At 44.0% G+C, this 18,302-nt stretch overlaps 1 protein-coding gene across 6 annotated transcripts in view; it reads left to right on the top strand.

Moving 5' to 3' along the window:
* Positions 1-18,302, top strand: part of tenm4 (teneurin transmembrane protein 4) — a gene marked incomplete at both ends in the record, with an annotated part of 418,773 nt that overhangs the window by 170,252 nt on the left and 230,219 nt on the right. For all 6 annotated transcript variants that reach the window (XM_080731250.1, XM_080731249.1, XM_080731248.1 and 3 more), the window contains 2 exons: positions 15,140-15,241; positions 18,101-18,295. In XM_080731250.1, the coding sequence (XP_080587376.1) occupies positions 15,140-15,241; positions 18,101-18,295 (297 nt within the window). The remainder of the gene's footprint in view (positions 1-15,139; positions 15,242-18,100; positions 18,296-18,302) is intronic.

The following is an 18,302-nucleotide window of genomic DNA, read 5'->3' as shown; positions in this document are numbered from 1 at the left end:
TTTGAGTTACAATGTTATGTTCACTTTAAATATACATACATTCAAAGGTTTGCACACCTTTTTTATGACTTTTCAAAAATAGCAGATCTACAAGCTCGCAGCGCGGCACTCGGTGCCGCGCTGTGAGCTTGTAGATCTGCTATTTTTCAATAGTTAAATCATTCAATAATTCTAGACCTTAATTGGTTAAACATGGAAATGGTTTGATGTTGTTGTTGAGTTATGCCCCCCCCCCTCCCCCCCTCTCTCCCCAGCATGCTATAGAGACAACATCTTCTTCCAGGTCTGATCAGATGCTCTCCGCATGGGGGCTCCGCTCCGCCGCCCATCACTCAGGCTAGAGCGTGGCGAGACGCTGATTAAAAACCCCGCCTTTGCCGCCTTCCCTCGCTGACCGTGGAGAGACTTACGTTGCAATAGTTAGTCCCCCACTCCCCCCCCCCCCGATATGTAGGGTAATGCATTTCAATGAAGCTCTCTGCTTGAATCCGTGATGTATGCGTTGGCCTCTTGTCGAGCGTGTCGGCTAGGAGATGTTCTAACCATATTCCGGAGGGCTCCCCTGTAGAGAGCGCCGCCGCCATTGCCGCGGTGTAAACAGCAGCCAGTTGTGGGGTAGAAGTAAAATTATTGGATACAATAGAATACGTTTAGTCAAGTACAGTACGGTACTTGAGTAAAATGTATACTATGGTTTAGTGATGAGTAGGTGTGTAACGATATAGTGTAACTGCATCGAAATATTGTTTTTAACTTAAAAAGTCGAAGTATATCGAAATGAAACCAGACAAAATGTAATCGTATCAGTTTGATTTTGTATCATATCGGCAGTGCAAAGAATCGATTGTATCGACACTACCTACTTGTCCATTGTATTTAGCATTTTTAAGAAGAAAAAATGAAAAGGAGTGGTTTAATTACTTTTCCTTTCAATATAGCTACACTGGTCTATTGATAAATGTGTGTAATCTCTGGGTTCTTGTCAAGTTGCAGGTTTGTCAATATACAATGTCCATGTATTTGGCAGATAATCACTGTGTTAACTTATTTATATCCATAATAGTACATGTTTCCCTTAAAAACCTGCACTATCCACTCCTTTCACACAGATTTAATTTCTTTGCTAAATAGTTACTATATCGATTTTAAATCATTGAATCGTATCGTATCGCCATGAATGAACCAATATCGTCCATGTATCGTCAACCATGTATCATGATGTGTATCGAATCGCTATTGAAATGTATCGTTACACCCCTAGTGATGAGTCATCACTTTTCACAGATTTGTGGGAGCTGTTTTGAGCCCAAGGAATGTTTTTCGTGCAAAACAAATTGCAATGGATTCAGAATCCTCCTGTATTAGTAAAGTTAATGGGACCCCAACTTTCAGCAGCTGTCAAAAATTCCCCTAGGGATTTTGAATGTCAAACTTTGTTAGATGTGTTTCTAGACACCTTTACAAACATACTGGTGAAGACATTTCTTGGTGTGGAATGTATTCCCAGATTTAACACTATTCAGATAATATTCCCTTACTATATGAGCCATGAGATATACAAGAGTCTCATATTTGTACCTTTGGAAGGAAATCCACAAGCCCACCACACACCACATATACACCTGGCTGTACTCACAGATACACACACACAAACGAACACACATATCGTCGTCGTCGGATGGAAACCTTGTATCTCCAAGTTTCACATTTGTACGTTCTTTCGCTTCATCATACAAGGCCGTCGCACAAAAGTAGTGAAAACAGCAGATCTACAAGCACACAACGCCTCGCACTCACTATAGTTTAAATCATTTTTAAAATGATAGATGCAAAACCAACGGTTTTGGTCATACAAGGTTTTCACCCGACAACGACGTTATAGTAGTTTCCCTAGCTTTGTGCCAAACCAAAAAACCCTCCTAATTGGATGTTCTTGTTCAAAGTCAAAAGAAAAGTTCAATGTTCTTGTTTGGAAGCCACCACAAATCCTCTGTGAAATGCTGATTGCCTCATAGGACAGTGTGTGCTACTACAGTATACTAGTGTACATCCTCTCAGTAAAACCTAGCTCTGGTCCAGAGCGTTAGTGAGTTCTCTTTAGCGCCCTGCCAGGGGCTTGGCTAAGGTACAGGACAAGGAATGCCACTGCCCTGCGAGGGCTTGACTTAAAATAAACAAAAGTACTTCACTACTCACCTAAACTTAAGGCAGTTTTGCGTCGTTGATAGTTTATTCTCCCGGGTGGGAAGCCTCTCGGCACCCCACCTTCTCTGTAAGCTAGTTTTCTTTCCCTAGGAGGAAAAAGGGATAACCACGCCCCTAAACGCTTGTTTTCGGTGGAGATGACGGAGGCATGCCATCTCAGGCAACCTTGATCCACGTGAGACACCGCCGAGCGAGCAGTAGCGAGCGAGTCGCCGTGTCCAGCTGTGCGAAGGTCGCATGAGCCGACTCAGCGCCGTTAGAAGTTGTACTTCCGGCACCTCCGTGCGGTCCAAGTGAACACAGTGGAGCGCTCGCCACTCCCTACCTCCGGTTCAGCTAATCACAAGCTTCCGTGGGCGGGTCTTAACTCATACTGTGCCGATCCCGAACTAGTTCGGCTTTATTTCAATCCAATACAATTTTTTTTTTTATTAATTCACTTACCCCGAGCTGCTTGTAGAGTCGTGGGTGGTCCTGGCTCGCTAGCCGCTAGCCAGTTAGCCATTCTACTCTGTCCGACGATATATTCCATTAAAAATGGTTTAAAATAAATTTTTGAGCTCCCCAATGTTCACCCGATGTTCGGCGCCGCTTCCGATGAGTACACGAGTGTGCCGATCCCGAAGTAGTCCGGCTTTTTTTAATTACATGAATAAAATGATAAGAGGCCTTCTGAAGCCTGGCCTGATTTTTCTAGCTACTAGCCGAAAGCTAGCAACCTCCCGGCCGGCCGTAATTTGCAAACGCAATCGCCAATCTCCGCCTAATCCAATGAAAGACCACATCTTTAAAGGCTTATATCTCTGGATTGTGTCCTCGGGAAGCGGCGCGAGGTTTATTTACGGCGAAATCGCCCAAAAATGATCTTTTAGATGACAAAATGGGAATAGCCATTCTGTTAGCATCTTCATCCGGGACATTTCCATGCCGTGCATGAACGTGAGCACGTGAGGTCCTGGAAGGTTAGGTCCTGGAAGCTAAAGCGCTCGCCTATGAGAGATGCGCTGGCATTCTTTGGCCCCTAGAGGGCGCTGGCACTCAATGAGTTAACTGTGCCGGCGACCAATCAAATGAGTTGAGGGGTGGCTATCCCCTTTTCCCCCTAGGGAAAGAAAACTCGCGATACTAAGTACTTTTAAGTGTGTATTGTCTATGTTCATGTCAATGTGCGTGTTTGTCCATATGTGTTCAAATACAAAGTCCTTGTATTTGCCAGAGAATCACTTTGTTTCACTTATTTAGGCCTATATCCATAAAAATAAATGTTTCCCTTAAATCACACAGATTTAATTTCTTTGATAAATAGTTAATGTATCGATTTTAAATCATTGAATCGTATCGTATGGCCATGAATTAACCAATGTCGTCCATGTATCGTGTCGTCAACCATCTATCGTGATGCATATCGTATCGCTGTAAAAATGTCGTTACACCCCTACTCACAACGCGTCATGGATGCGATACATTGTGCGACAAAGTTTGAATGGGGCTTAACATTTAAGACCTGTCCATACTTTGACCGAAATGTTCGATGAGTTGGACTTTCCGACGTGCAAATTTCTGAACTCTCATTCGGTCTAATGCTTTTCAGAAGTCGTGAGTGACGTCATTTTGTTGTCGAACCCGACCTTTTTACCCAAAAAGGGCCATTTCGGTCAAAGTATGGACAGGCCTTTAACATAACCAACACCCTGCCGTATAGGACGGTGTGAGCTACAGTAGGCTACATCCCCTCGATAAAACCCAACCATTACAAACAATACACTGCAGCTCTCAAACGCACCCACTGTTCCCTTCTCTGTGTCTCTTTCTCCCTCTCGTTTCATTCTTTTCCTCTGTCTCTCATTCACACTGTCTCTCCCTTTCTTCCACTCCACTAATTCACTGGTTGCTCTCTCTTTCCTCTGTGTGTGTGTGTGTGTGTGTGTGTGTGTGTGTGTGTGTGTGTGTGTGTGTGTGTGTGTGTGTGTGTGTGTGTGTGTGTGTGTGCGTGTGTGTGCGTGTACGTGTGCGTCTCTTCTCGTGCCTCTTGCTGTTGCACCCTCCTCGGTGATGATTGACTCTCCCGGGTAAAGGGAAGCTCCAGCCGTGGCTCACGTTTCCAGCCCTCTGCGGAGGGACAACGGCTCCTTTGTTCCACAAGTTCTGCCTCGGAGCTCGACGCTCCTTCTGTCGCCTGCAGGCAGCGGGAGAGAGTGAATTCCTCCCCTCGTTTAATTCAGGGAGCCGCGCGCGTACGTGTTTAGGAGCGCGATACCTACACGCTCGTGCCTTGTTTCACGCTAAAGGAAACAAACATTTCGCCGGATGCGAGCTAACTAGGAGCGGTAATTGGTTTGTGTGAAGAAGATGTCTAAAATCTGTTAATCAGCTTCGACGCGGTGACATTGTTGGGTACATGATATGGGCGGAGGACGATGTGTGCGTGCGTGTGTGGCTGCGTGTGGCTCTGTTCAGGGGCGTCACAAGGGGGGGAGAAAGTGGGACTGAGTTACTAGGGCCCAAGGTGGAGGGGCCTTAATTATTTTATACTTTAGCTATTGAAAAATAGCAGATATACAAGCTCACGTGCCACGCTGCAAGCTTGTAGATCTGCTATTTTTGAAAAGTCGTGAAAATGTGTTAAAATCTTTGAATATTTGTAGTTTTAAGCGAACTTTTCTAACTCAAAATTGCTTCTGGTGGGTCCCTGGAACTAAATATTTTGAGATGGGAAACATAGGTTTTTCAAGAGGATTTGACACAGATTTTCATGATTTTTCAAAAATGGCAGACCTACAAGCTCGCAGCGCGGCACTCGGTGCCGCGCTGTGAGCTTGTATGTCTGCTATTTTTCAATAGTTTAAAGCACAAAATAATGCGTAATAACTCGTCCCCAGTCAATGAATCCTTGTACCCAGGGCCCCAGAATTTGGTGCGACACCCCTGCGTGGCTCTGTTGTTGTCGCTGGGAGAAGAACGTTCGTTTAAAAAGCGAGAGAGACTCCAGTATAGCATAAATGCATCTTGGCACCGACACACTTCTTCTTCCAACACTGAGATGTAATGCCAACTAGAAAGGTGCTCTCTGTAGACCTATACGCAGCTCTCTCTGCCAGCAGGCAATGCCTGATGCAGATGTCTGTGATGAGAATGTTATAGGGGGTTGTGTGTGTGAAAAGGCATGGTGTAATGGGGAGGGGGAGGAAAGGAATATCATTAGATCATTATTCAGTTAGACAACTTCAGCTCAGGATCAGCCGTTTACCATTTATTGCAATGATATTTCATTCGGCTTGGCGGCGGTGCGACTCTGCTCATGTGACACTAGAGATTACCTGCGCAAGCATGACACAGAATCTGAGATCACAAAACGCCCACCCCCCAGAAGCGGAGCATATCGTCGTTGTCGGGTGAAAACCTTGTATGTCCAAAACCGTTGGTTTTGCATCTATCATTGCGACTGTCAGGTCGCAGTTATTATCAAAACCTCCACTGGCTGTCAGTCTGTCTGTCTGTCTGTCTGTCTGTCAGTCACACGTCTCATGTCTCATATACCCGCCACGGTTGCCCCTATCCATGCCAAACGTTGCATACACACTCCTTGGCTGCCAAACCACAACCTCTACCCCTCATTTCTCACATGGCCCTCTTCTAGCGCCACCATGAGGCAGATTCTTGCAAAACACATTTCTGGACACTGCTCTTACAGAGTTTGCCCTAAAATCACGCAAAGCTGTACACAGTATCTCTAAAGTCATGTCATCAACATGGATCTGTCCATTTCCCATATTCCCTCCTGATTGCCTACCATTGCCTTCTAAAGTGTATGCGACCTGACGGTCTCTTATCTCCCGATTAGGGAGTCTTACTGGTTTTAAAAATGATTTAAGGCGGTGCAAGGCGGTGTGTACTTGTAGATCTGCTGTTTTCACTACTTTTGTGTGACGGCCTTGTATGATGAAGCAGGGCTTTACTTTGCGAAAGAGCGTACAAATTTGAAACTTGGAGATACAAGGTTTCCACACGACAACGACGATAAGATACAGTACAGAGTTATTCATCAACAGAACCCTTCAAGAGCATAAATTAACATACAGTTCAACAATGAATCCACAGAAACAAACATTTAAATATTGAGCCCTTTAAGCATCTTGGAGCTGAATGAATGCTGAATGAATGAGTTATCTGAAATGTTTTAGTGTTGGCCTAGTCTTAGTTGACTAAATATTATGAATTTAGTCGACTAAATCGGCAGTTGATTTAGGCGACTAAAATGTATCTTAGCAGACCGGGATAGCGTTGCAATGCCTGAATTATACGTAGCTGCATGCCGAAAATAGTCGATACACAGTGCAAGCTCACAACGCGTCGTGCAGCGACACGTTGTGAGCTTGTAGATTGTCTGTTTTTGGAACGTGGCACCTGCACACAACCAAACATAAAATCGCATGTCTTTTAGTTCCACTGGATCTCTTCTCCACTAGTCCCTCACTACTATTTTTGTCTAGTTTCTATTTGTTGATGACAATCATAGCATAGTTTTTGTTTAGTTTTTATTTAGTTTTCCTCTGTATAAAAAGGTAGTCGACAAACATTTTTCGCCATAGTTTTAGTCAGAGGCGTCAATTGGGTATGGCAATGGCTACAGGGAAACTAGAATTGAAATATTTCAATAATAAGTTTTGTTGCTTGTCGCCGTATCTATCTATCTATAGAGAGGGAGAGAGAGAGGAAGTGTGCAAATGGAACCAAATGGACCCGTGGGCAGTATGGGGAAATGTTACCATTCTGAAGCCTCGCTCCACGTGGCGTTCCATTTCTCCCTGTGGCGTTCCATTTCTCGTGGCGTTCCAATTGTCCCAGTCGCGTTCCATTTCTGGCCCAACCAGCCTCGGTGCGTGTGGATGGGCGTATGGCATGAAAAATAGATTTGCTTTGATTAGACATTTCACGTTGAGAGTTTCTCTCATTTTTGAATTCATAGGCACAGAAAATTAGAGGCCATCACTGATAGTCAGTCAAATCTAAACCAGACAGGCCATCTTTCAAAAGGTGTCTGGAACTTTTTTGCAACACAATGGCCCCCCTGCCCTAGAAAGACAGAAGAGGTGTGAAAGACATCATCACACACATCCTGGCATCCCCTCCCTCCCTCTCAAGGCAAACACAGACAATCGAAAGGTGTCACTTGGTCAATTGGTTAGACTCATTGCATATGCATGTTTTGCTCTCTTTGTCATTCCAGTGGGGCATTCAAACATAGGTCCCTGTGTTAACAACGCCCTCTGGCCAGTGTGAATAGGACTGGGTTCTTAATTTTGCCCTACTGTTCTGTCTTGAAATATAGAATTTTGTATTTCACATCTTGCAACAGATACATGTGGGTTTACACAGCACAGGAGAGCTGTGGGGATTCGAACCCCAAAACAAGTTAGGGGGGACCCCTAACAAGTCCTACCAAACAGCTCTTGGGGTTATGCTTGTCACCAATGTAGCCAACTGCAATGGGATTATTACTAGCCTATTACTACACATGATAAAGAATGACCTTTTCCACCCTTAAAATGGACATAACACGTCTGAACACTATGCTTTACACATGCCACAAGACACTCGACCCAAACCAAGGCATTCTCATCTTCTGAATGTTCCTAAAGCAGCCAAAATAAGCCCAATATGCCACCTTTTAAATAGACATTTTTTTTAGCACACAAGCTAATCTAGGCTAACAGATAGATTATATCACAGATTCATTAGCAAATGATCTAATTCCATGGTGGTTTTGCAGTTGAACCCCTAGCTACAGGACCATGACAACCTTGGCGTTTTTAATCCACTGGTTGATTTTATATGATTTTTTATATGGGGCTTCAGTGTGGCCAAAGTGCTAGCAACAGACCATATCACCCTAATAAACATATCAACCATATCTCAAATGATCTCATCACAACCTCGGGTTGTCATCTAAGCCAGTGGTTCTCAACCTGTGTGTCGCGACCCCCAAAAATTTTCGGGGGGTCGCCAGAATTCTTGGTAAAAAAAAAAAAAAAGGGTAAAAAAAAAAAAAAAAAAAAAAAGAAAAACGCCTGGAAAACATTTTTATAGAAACATTTTCATAGCGGAAAATCGACAGTGTGAGTGTGGAATGGATGTGTGTTGCTTTTCCACACAGAGGTGAGATGGCTCTCACGGGGCAGAGTGCTGACCAGACAGGGCCTGGCTGGATAAGATTTATAAAAATGTCTATTTTCCTTGCATATAGAAACGCTCCTCCCCTCCCCACACATCGAAACGAAGGCTGAGGGTGCTAATAGCCCGCACACCGAAACCGAATTAAGGGTGCTAATTGTCGCTAATTGTCGGCCGACGGTGAACAAAGACTCGCATTTGCATCCACTCATAAGTATGGGCAGACGACATATCTGTTAAATTCCTCACATTCCTAAACATCTCCTGTATAGCTGACATAGACCTGTGTTTAATGTGTTTTCTCAACACTTTCTTGTCAATTATAGTAAATTATAGTTATAGGCCTACCAATTCAAGAAAACATACGTTTACATTGACAAAGCAAGTCAAAATAGTAATACTATAAAAACAGTATTGAAAAAACATGCTATACAGTTGGAGGGGGTAAAGCATTGTGTGAACAGTGCTATGACTCATTTTGTATATCTGTAGGCCTATGTATGTGTCCATTTTATATGTTTGTTTGTCTTTGAAATGGTTTCTGCATAGGGTAGGCTACTGGCTACTACTATGCAGTCAGAAACCATTCCAAAGACAACATTGTTTTGTGTTCTTAAGTTTAAAAAAAGACCACAATTGAAAGATGCACAAAGACTTATCAGTATCCTTGTATTTAGTTGGCCTTAATTATACCATGCAGTGAACTATACCTTTTCCTTCTAATAAATAAAGTATTCAATCAAACCCGATACCTATACTGCACTGCCTTGTCATTTTTTGTTTTGTTAAATATATAGACTATATGTACAGTGTACTACATGTCTCCATTTTATATGTGTTTGTTTTGCTATTTTATTCACTGAACAATAACATGAATAGGCCTACAATGTTTGGTCTACCTGTCTTTCTTAGATATGCCTAATATTTCGTTATAGTTCCATTATAATGATGATGATGATGATTACCTTATTGTAAGTAACTCTGGATTGATTAAGAGCTAAAATGCTAACATTTTAAAGTTTAAAATGTTAGCAAACTATGAATTATAAAATACATTTAGCCTACCTGTGCTTCCCTGGCCTAGGCCTACAACAATAGATTGTTTCAGCCAACCAGGGCGCTCGGAGCGCACAGCCATATAAATGCAAATGTGATGGCTTTGTATTCACATACAAGTTACTGTATAAAATGGGCACCCTGATAGCCTGAAAAACACTCGTGTGTTGGCTGTTACAACGACAACATCATGGCACCTCCAGCAAAGAAGAAATTCATTCAGAGGACTCTGTTTTTCCCCGCCGCCAAGACCACACTGGAGCCACCAGCTGGACCACCACCACCGCCGCCAGCAGCCAGGCCTGAGCTGCTCGCACAAGACAGCAGCATATCCAGCAGCAGCACCGCTACACCAAAGGCAGCAGGACCCGTGACCGTGGACCCGCCCCTGTCAACAACTGCAGGCCAAGAACAACCGTCTCAGGAGGAGCCACCAACAACAGGTGATGATAAAGATGAAAACATTGCAGCAAAACGAAAACCTGCGTCAAAGACGGCTACGTCCAAGCGCCGAAAATATCAAGCAGAGTTTTTGCAGTATGGATTTACGTGCCATGTGAAGGATAACATCGATTACCCACTGTGTGTTCTCTGTAATGAGTTACTTGCTAACGAGAGCTTGAAACCCTTCCAACTCAAAAGACATTTGCAAACGAGACACGAGGATGATATCAACCAACCATTGGAATATTTTCGTGAAAAGGAGAGTGGCCTGGGCGGACTAAAGACAAGAATAACTGAATATGTGTCAATCCCTTCCAAAGCACTGGCAGCTTCTTTTGAAGTGGCACGTCTTGTGGCCCAACAATACACAATCGCAGAAGAGCTCATCCGCCCAGCAGCCCAGGCAATGGCAAGGCATATGCATGGCGACGCAATAGCAAAATCATTTGAGACCATCCCGTTTTCAGATGACACTATGTGCAGGCGTATTGGTGACATGTCAAATGACATTAAATGTCAGGTCACTGAGCGAATTAAGAAAAGTGGGTCGTTTTCACTGCAGATGGACGAATCGACGGACGTTGGCAACTGCGCCAATTTGCTTGTCTTTGCAAGGTACACCCACGAAGGAAAAATAAATGAAGAGCTGCTGTTTTGCGTGCCCCTGGAGGGGACATGCACCGGACAGGACATCTTCAATGCAGTGGACAGTAAATTGCACGAAGAAGGACTAAGTTGGAAACATTGCAAATCTGTGTGCACAGATGGAGCTGGTGCTATGCAGGGATCAAGAAAGGGATTAAAAGCCAAAGTTATGGAGGTAGCGCCCCATATTAAATTCACACATTGCATGATTCACCGCGAAGCACTGGCGAGTAAGCCCCTGCCACCAGCGCTGCAGGATGTGCTACAAACGGCAATCAAAATGGTAAATGTTATCAAATCCCGCCCTCTACAATCCAGATTGTTTGCAACACTTTGCCAAGAAATGGGATCTGAGCATGAAACCTTACTTTTCCACACAGAGGTGAGATGGCTCTCACGGGGCAGAGTGCTGACCAGACTGTTTGAGCTGCGTGAGGAGGTGCGTATGTTTTTAACAGAGCACCATTCTCCCATTGCTGCCCACTTGAGTGACCCTCGCTGGGTTTGTGCCCTGGCATACTTGGCAGGAATATTTGATAAACTCAACACACTAAACCTGTCGCTCCAAGGCTCAAACAATAACATTCTCAATATTTCTGATAAGATCGCTGGGTTTCAGAGGAAGCTAGATCGCTGGACAACGCGAGTCAATGAGGGTAATATTGACATGTTTCCAGAGCTTGAGGATTTCATGGATGATTATGACTTAAATAGAGACATCATAAACGGAGATATCATCTCTCATCTGAGAGGTTTGACTGACTGTTTCCACAAGTACTTCCCAAAAGATGACGCCCCAGAAAGATATGATTGGATACGCTTTCCTTTCACCGAGTCCACGGGGGCACACTTGTCATCAGAACTGCAGGACTCGCTGTTGGACCTTTCAGCTGATAGGACATCAGAGATCAAGTTCAAATCATCCACACTGGAGGAATTCTGGCTATCTAAATATGTGGCTGCGAATTACACAGAACTGTCAAAAGCAGCAATGGATGTTTTGATTCATTTCCCGTCCACTTACTTGTGTGAAAAGACGTTTTCTGCGCTCACATATATAAAAAATAAATACAGATCACGACTCACCAGAGTTGAAGATGATCTCCGTGTTGCAGTGAGCAATATTGAACCTAGATTCGCACTTCTCTGTTCAAAGAAACAAGCTCAACCATCCCACTAACCTCAAAAGGTAGGCCTATGCCAAAACAATTCATAAACTGTACATAAAAAAAGTGCTGTCAGATATGCTGGTTACATTTTATTGTGTGGATGCAAACGAAAACCAACAGTATATAGTTTCACATATGGTGTATTTGTTTCCGTTTTTTTTTTGCTGTTTAATGTTAAGAGCATATGAATACAGGCGCAGCTGTCATAAGTGCTGAGTGCTGTCAGATATGGTTAAATTATATTGTTTTGGAAACCAGTGCATAGTTTCCCCTTTTTTTGCTGGACAGTTTTTTTTGCTGTAACGTTACGAGCATATAATTAATGCAGCTGTCAGATCCAGGGAAATATTTTTTCGGTTTCCCCCTTTTTTTTCTTTTATTGCTGGACAGATTCATGTGGCTAAAAATTATTATTACCAGTGTATTACCAGTGTTGCGGACTCTATTCTTCTCTTGTAAATGCAACAATAAGAAAATAAATGCGTCATCATTCATATCACGTGTCAGTGTTGTTTTCTCTGCATAACTTTAAGAAGTAGCCTAGTAGTGAAAACAGCCGATCTACAAGCGCACAATGCGGCGCGGGCGGGGGGGGGGGGGGGGGTCTTTAAGGACCGGGGGTCGCGAGTCAAAATGTGATTATTTTGGGGGTCGCGGCCAGAAAAGGTTGAGGACCCCTGATCTAAGCCTTGCCAAATGGGAACTGTAAACTTTGTCATGTTTAACCCACTCACCGATTTTATACAATTTTTAATGTGAAGTTATGCCACCTTTTAAATAGACGTTTTTTAGCACACAAGCTAACCCAGGCTAACAGATAGATTATATCACGGTTTCATTAAAACTGGAGCAAATGATCTAATTCCATGGTGGTTTTGCAGTCTAACCTCTAGCTACAGGACCATGACAACTTTGGTGGTTTTAATCCATTGGCCGATTTTATGTATATATTTTAATAAACATATCAACCATTTCTCAAATGATCTCATCACAACCTCGACTTGTCATCTAAGCATTGCCAAATGGGACATGTTAACTTTAGCATGTTTAATACACTCACCGTTTTTTTACAATTTTTAATGTGAAGTTTCCTCCTCTGCTGCTATGAATCGCTCGCCTCTGCTCGCCTCTCCTCACTTCAGCCATTACTGAGTGTCCGGTGAAACTTGCTTGGAGCGTTAGTATAGAGAAAAAACGCGCTGTTGTTTCGAAAGACCATCAATTCGACCATCCGTAGTAAGTGTCGATACATGACTTGTCGAAACAGGGAAAAACGAGGGAGGGCTAGTGGGCAGTGGTGCTCGATTCCACATCTATGCTATGGCGAGGGTACTAAAATACGCTAAAATACGTGCAGACAGCCTGGCTCCGCCCGGCCAAATACCTTCCGACACATATATCGCCCTTCCCAAACCAAACAAGGGGGGCTACTTGGAGCAACTAGCAAAGCCCACTACAGGAGGAGCACCCGATTCGACATACTGTTGAAACTCAGGGGCGGGCTTCTATATGGAATACATGATACGCCGCCCGCGTGGCCTAATCAGGGGACATTTATCACTTTCCCATGCCCACGTGACTTCCAAAGTGACTTCCAAACCCTAGGTAAAGAGTTTTGTTTGTCAACAAAACTAAAAAGAAAAAGGTACACATTTTTTTCAAGTGTGGTAGTCACTTGTTTAATTGTGCCTGCTGTAAAATAATACTATCCACTGATAGTTATCATCATCATCATGCCTGTTGCTAAGGTATGGCAACATGACTGGTGTCATGCACGCGCGCCAGTCATGTTGCCATCCATACCTTAGCTTTTGCTGAACTGACGCCACTGGTTTTAGTAGAATAGTGGTGACCGCGACGGGTACAGTGTCTAGCGCTCACGTACCGCCAATATCCTCCGTGACTCGACTCGCCTGTCCCACGTCGACACGCACACAGCCAAAAGCACTTTCAGCTGTTCTGTCTTTAAACTCTTGGCAAGTGTACAATAATGTATACAGTGTATTCTTCTTCTTGGAAACCCCATCAAAAAAACGGGTTCGACATGTGTTTCTGTGTTTGTGACTCTCGGCAGTTTGGAAAGAAATCCCATTATTTTGTGCTTTTAACCGTGCTGTTTATTTTTTTATTTTTTTGTACATTCTCGTATTAGCCACAGAACAGGCACTGTTTATTTTTTTGTTATATAGGTCAGAATGCCTTGTGCTGCAATGTGCATAATGTGACACAGGAGTCTGGAGCTTGGGTTGGTCTTGTTGGCTGCACTGCTCACTTAAGCATTTTTGTTGTTTTTCAGTCAGAGGAACATCAGACACGCACGCACGCACGCACGCACGCACGCACGCACGCACACACACACACACACACACACACTTGGCTGAAACACACAACGGTGGCACAAAATGTTTCACAGAGAATGTCTTAACGTTTGAAAAGGACTGCAGTCTGTTCCTGTCAGCGTCATTAGCATAACGGGGATGAAAAGCAACGCTGAGAGAGCAAACAAGTGGGGGGAAATAGTTTTTCTTTTTTGTATTTCCAAAACACATTCCGCTGGGCTGTGCGCTGTCACGCAGCAAGAATAGCTGATCTGCAAGCTCACAACGTGTTGCTGTGACACTTGTGCGCAACTTAGGCGGCGTCCATACGAACACGAATTTGGGTGATTCAGCACTAGTTCTTTAAAGTTTAGCCCTTTCTGCCACACGGAGCCGGCTTCTTGGGTGCCCGAAGACGCACATCTTTGAAACCGGCTCCCAGAGTGAATCAATATGAAGACGGCGCCGTCGCGCCTCCGTATGTACAGCCGAATACTCATAATTCCTGTAAACTATGACAGCACAACCTCTCCCTAACCCGCCGAGCCCCCTTCCCCTCCCAACAACAACATCAAACATGTTGCGTTTGCGCTACCATGATGTGCCATAGGTCTTTTAAAGCAAACTGTACTCTTCCCTCCCACACTACCTCCGTCAGCAACAAGTGGACATGCTAAAAAGAAAGGTAAAAAGAAATTACAACATCGCTCTCTTCTTCTCTCTTTTTGGTGCTTTGTGGCAGCTTTACAGCGCCACTCAGAGGCCTGGCATATACTACAGTGGTTTTGGTGCGTTCTGGTGACGGACTTGCTGTTCTCAGTGGTTTCATGTTGACACTTGCATTTCTTGAGACGATTGTGTCTGTTTGTGGCGGAGAGAGTCGCAGCCCCAGCCTTGAAGCCTCAAAAGTCTAGTATCTCCCTTGTTCCATAGGGATATCCCTTTGGAGTAATGGTTAAGATATTGGATTTTCACGTGGGAGGCCCGGGTTCAAAGCCGGGTGGGGAGGTTTGGATCACCTCCGTTACATGTACAATAAACATTTTGGAAACGTGTATATAGGGCCTACTGTAAGTGTAAAGTCGGTTTAAAGCAGGCTTTACTCAGAGACTCCTGTTCTCTCTCTTCCAGAGTCCATAGACGACTGCCCCAGTAACTGTTTCGGGAACGGCGACTGTGTGGCGGGGACGTGCCACTGCTTTTTGGGCTTCAGAGGTCCCGACTGCGGACGCGGTGAGTCATGCCAACTTCTCCCACAATGCACCCCTCTCTCTCACACACACACACACACTCTGCCTGTGACTCATGTGAGTGAGTCAGGCAGCAACACAATGCAATTAGAACGCCAACGGGAAGCGTCAAACGAGGCACGACACAGGCATTGTACAACACGCACAACGCTGCGGTGTCGTTTGCAGTTTAGATTTGATCGTTTTAATTAGACGTCTCGGTATGTGAGCAAACACGTTTAATATGCGTTTCAGTTAATTATAGGTCCGATATCTTTCTTTTAGACAAATGTCAGGCACTCTTGTGTAAAGCAGGACATAACAAGAATTATTCAAATGTAGACAAAAAAAGGCTTTGTTCCTCCTACTTGGCTAATTATGTCAAGAATAAACGAGCTGTTTTGATTAGGTGTTCATCAGGGTAACATTGGGAACAATGATCAAGCAAACATTGTATAAACATGGCTGGGGGTGTCGTCACGTCACTCAATCCTGATTGATGAGTGGGTGACAATAATGGATCACAGTGTACCGTAGGCGTGGATTATTGTGGGTATCAGCTCAGCAGCTACAGGGCGTCTAGTATCCCCACGACAAGGCAGACCCTGGGAGATGGATCGCTGAGTCAGAGAGCCAAACCTATCATCAGCTCTCAGCGCTAAGTAACACTACCACATGTCTTAGTAATGTTTACCCAGGCTGTGCAACTCATATGCTGAGTTGGTGGTGCCCAGAATTGAACCCAATTAACGCTTTGCTATTGAAAGTTGAGCGCTCTCTACCAACTGTGCTAACTGCACAATTAGAAATGTGTTAAGACCAATTATAAAAGTGCACTGTGTAGAATAAATAAATAATATGAACAGAAGACTGTAGGTATACGCTCCTTTAGGGTGAAATATAAATATAAAATGATTTGTCTTTTAGTTCTACTGGATCTCTAGTCCCTCCCTAACATTTTAGTCTAGTTGTCAAAATTGTCAATATAGGCTAATCTTAGTTTTAGTTATCCTAGCTCCAATTATTGTGACCAAAGAAATCGCGACTTACAATATTATCGCGATAATCAAAATATCCCCAACATCCATTATCCTAATGGGGCGGAACATTTGCCAAACAAATAGCAGATCTACAAGCTCAACAATGCGTCGCAACGTGCTGTGTTGTGAGCTTGTAGATCTGCTATTTTTTGGCAAAGGGATTTGTATCAAGTACGTATATTATAATAAGTACGTTTTACCAATAGAGGCAAATAAAAGGTGAATTGATCCCAGTGCATGACGGAGGACGATTTTGCGATAAATTAAATCTCCACGATACGATTATCGTGAGTGTGAAACGATAATATCGCTTATCGTCCCATCCCTACTTCAGATGTCACCTGAGTTAAACATCAGTACGCAGACACCTCTGATAGCCCGGCTATGCAAGACTACAGAAGGTGTTATAATATTACACAAAGTGTCTGCTTTGGCCTCTTACCATCTGTTATGCTAGTCATGATTTTTTTTTTACTTTATTTAATAGCTCATTAAATTTAAATTTGGCCATTAATTTCAACAGGCGTGCCACATTGTGAAGCTATCGGGACAAATTATGCTGTCTGGATTTTTTTTTATTGCAATCTGGGTCCTATCCGACAGCGCGGACACAGAGTTGCACATGCAGCACTGGCTGCACTGGGAGGGGAGGCTTGTTAGCGTTGCAGTCGTGACAGAGACCCCCAGTGCACAACACACGCTTTATTGTTATCCAGTTACCAGTTAACAGCTAGTGTGGGGAGAGGACATTCAAGCGGATGTGTGTGAGTGTGATCAGTGGTGCAAAGTAACTAAGCACATTTAGTACAGTTTTGAGGTATTTTTTCATTACTGGTGTATTTCAAACGTTTACTTTTAGTTCTACTCCACTGCCTCTCAGAGGAAAATGTTTAAAGCTACTTTTACTAAAACTTCTAGTTACTTTTTTTTTTTTTGGGGGGGGGGGGGGGGCTTTTTGCCTTTATTGATATGACTGACAGTAAATGGGGAGAGATATTGGGAGTCACACGCAGCAAAGGTCATTGGGATCGGGACTCGAACCCGCATCACGCTGTCATGCATCAGGGCCTATGTGGTATGCGCCTGGACCGCTAGGCCAGCAGGCACCCCCTTTAGTTACTTTGTAGATTTATATTATTATTACAAAACACACTAACCACTTCAGCCTTTTATATATGTTGGCCATTTGAAAATAGTAAATCTACAAGCTTATAGATCTGCTATTTTCGAACGATCTTTGATACATTTTGAACTTGAGCATTGGGACATTCTGCACAATGAGTGATATGATATGATATGATATGATATAGTGCTTTTGTTCTTGGTACTTTAAGTACATTTTTATACCAATACCTTTGTACTTTTACTGAAGTACATTTTGAATGCAGGACTTTTACTTCAAGAAAGACCCTGATGTTAGATAGGACAGTGTGGAGGAGCAGCGATCCAGGAGTCCCGAGTTTGGCGCTGGCTATTATAGACCACACTCATTGATGGTAAATGGTAAATGGTGCATTTGTATTGCGCCTTTATCCAAGGCGCTTTGCATAGATTGTGCATTACACTCACACACACATTCATGCACCGATGGCAGAGGAAACCATGCAAGGCACCAACCTGCTCACCGGGAGCAACTAGGGGTTCAGAGTCTTGCTCAAGGACTCTTCTACACTAACTCTAGGGGAGCCAGTATTCGAACTGGGAACCCTTCGGTAACCCTCCGTGTTCTAATGACGGTTTCTCTACCCCTAAGTATAGAATGTGAGTACAGTACACATTACAGTGTGTGTGATGCTGCTGTGTGTGTGTGCTTCTCTCCACAGCCTCCTGCCCGGTGCTGTGCAGCGGGAACGGACAGTACCTGAAGGGCCGCTGCATGTGCCACAGCGGCTGGAAGGGCTCGGAGTGCGACGTCCCCACCAACCAGTGCATCGACGTCACCTGCAGTGGACACGGCACCTGCATCGTGGGCACCTGCATCTGCAACCCCGGATACAAGGGAGAGAACTGCGAAGAAGGTGACGA

The sequence above is a fragment of the Nannobrachium achirus genome, assembly GCF_963921795.1.
Source record: "Nannobrachium achirus genome assembly, chromosome: 8".
NCBI classification, from domain to species: Eukaryota; Metazoa; Chordata; class Actinopteri; order Myctophiformes; family Myctophidae; genus Nannobrachium; species Nannobrachium achirus.
This window is presented reverse-complemented; position numbering and strand designations above follow the sequence as displayed.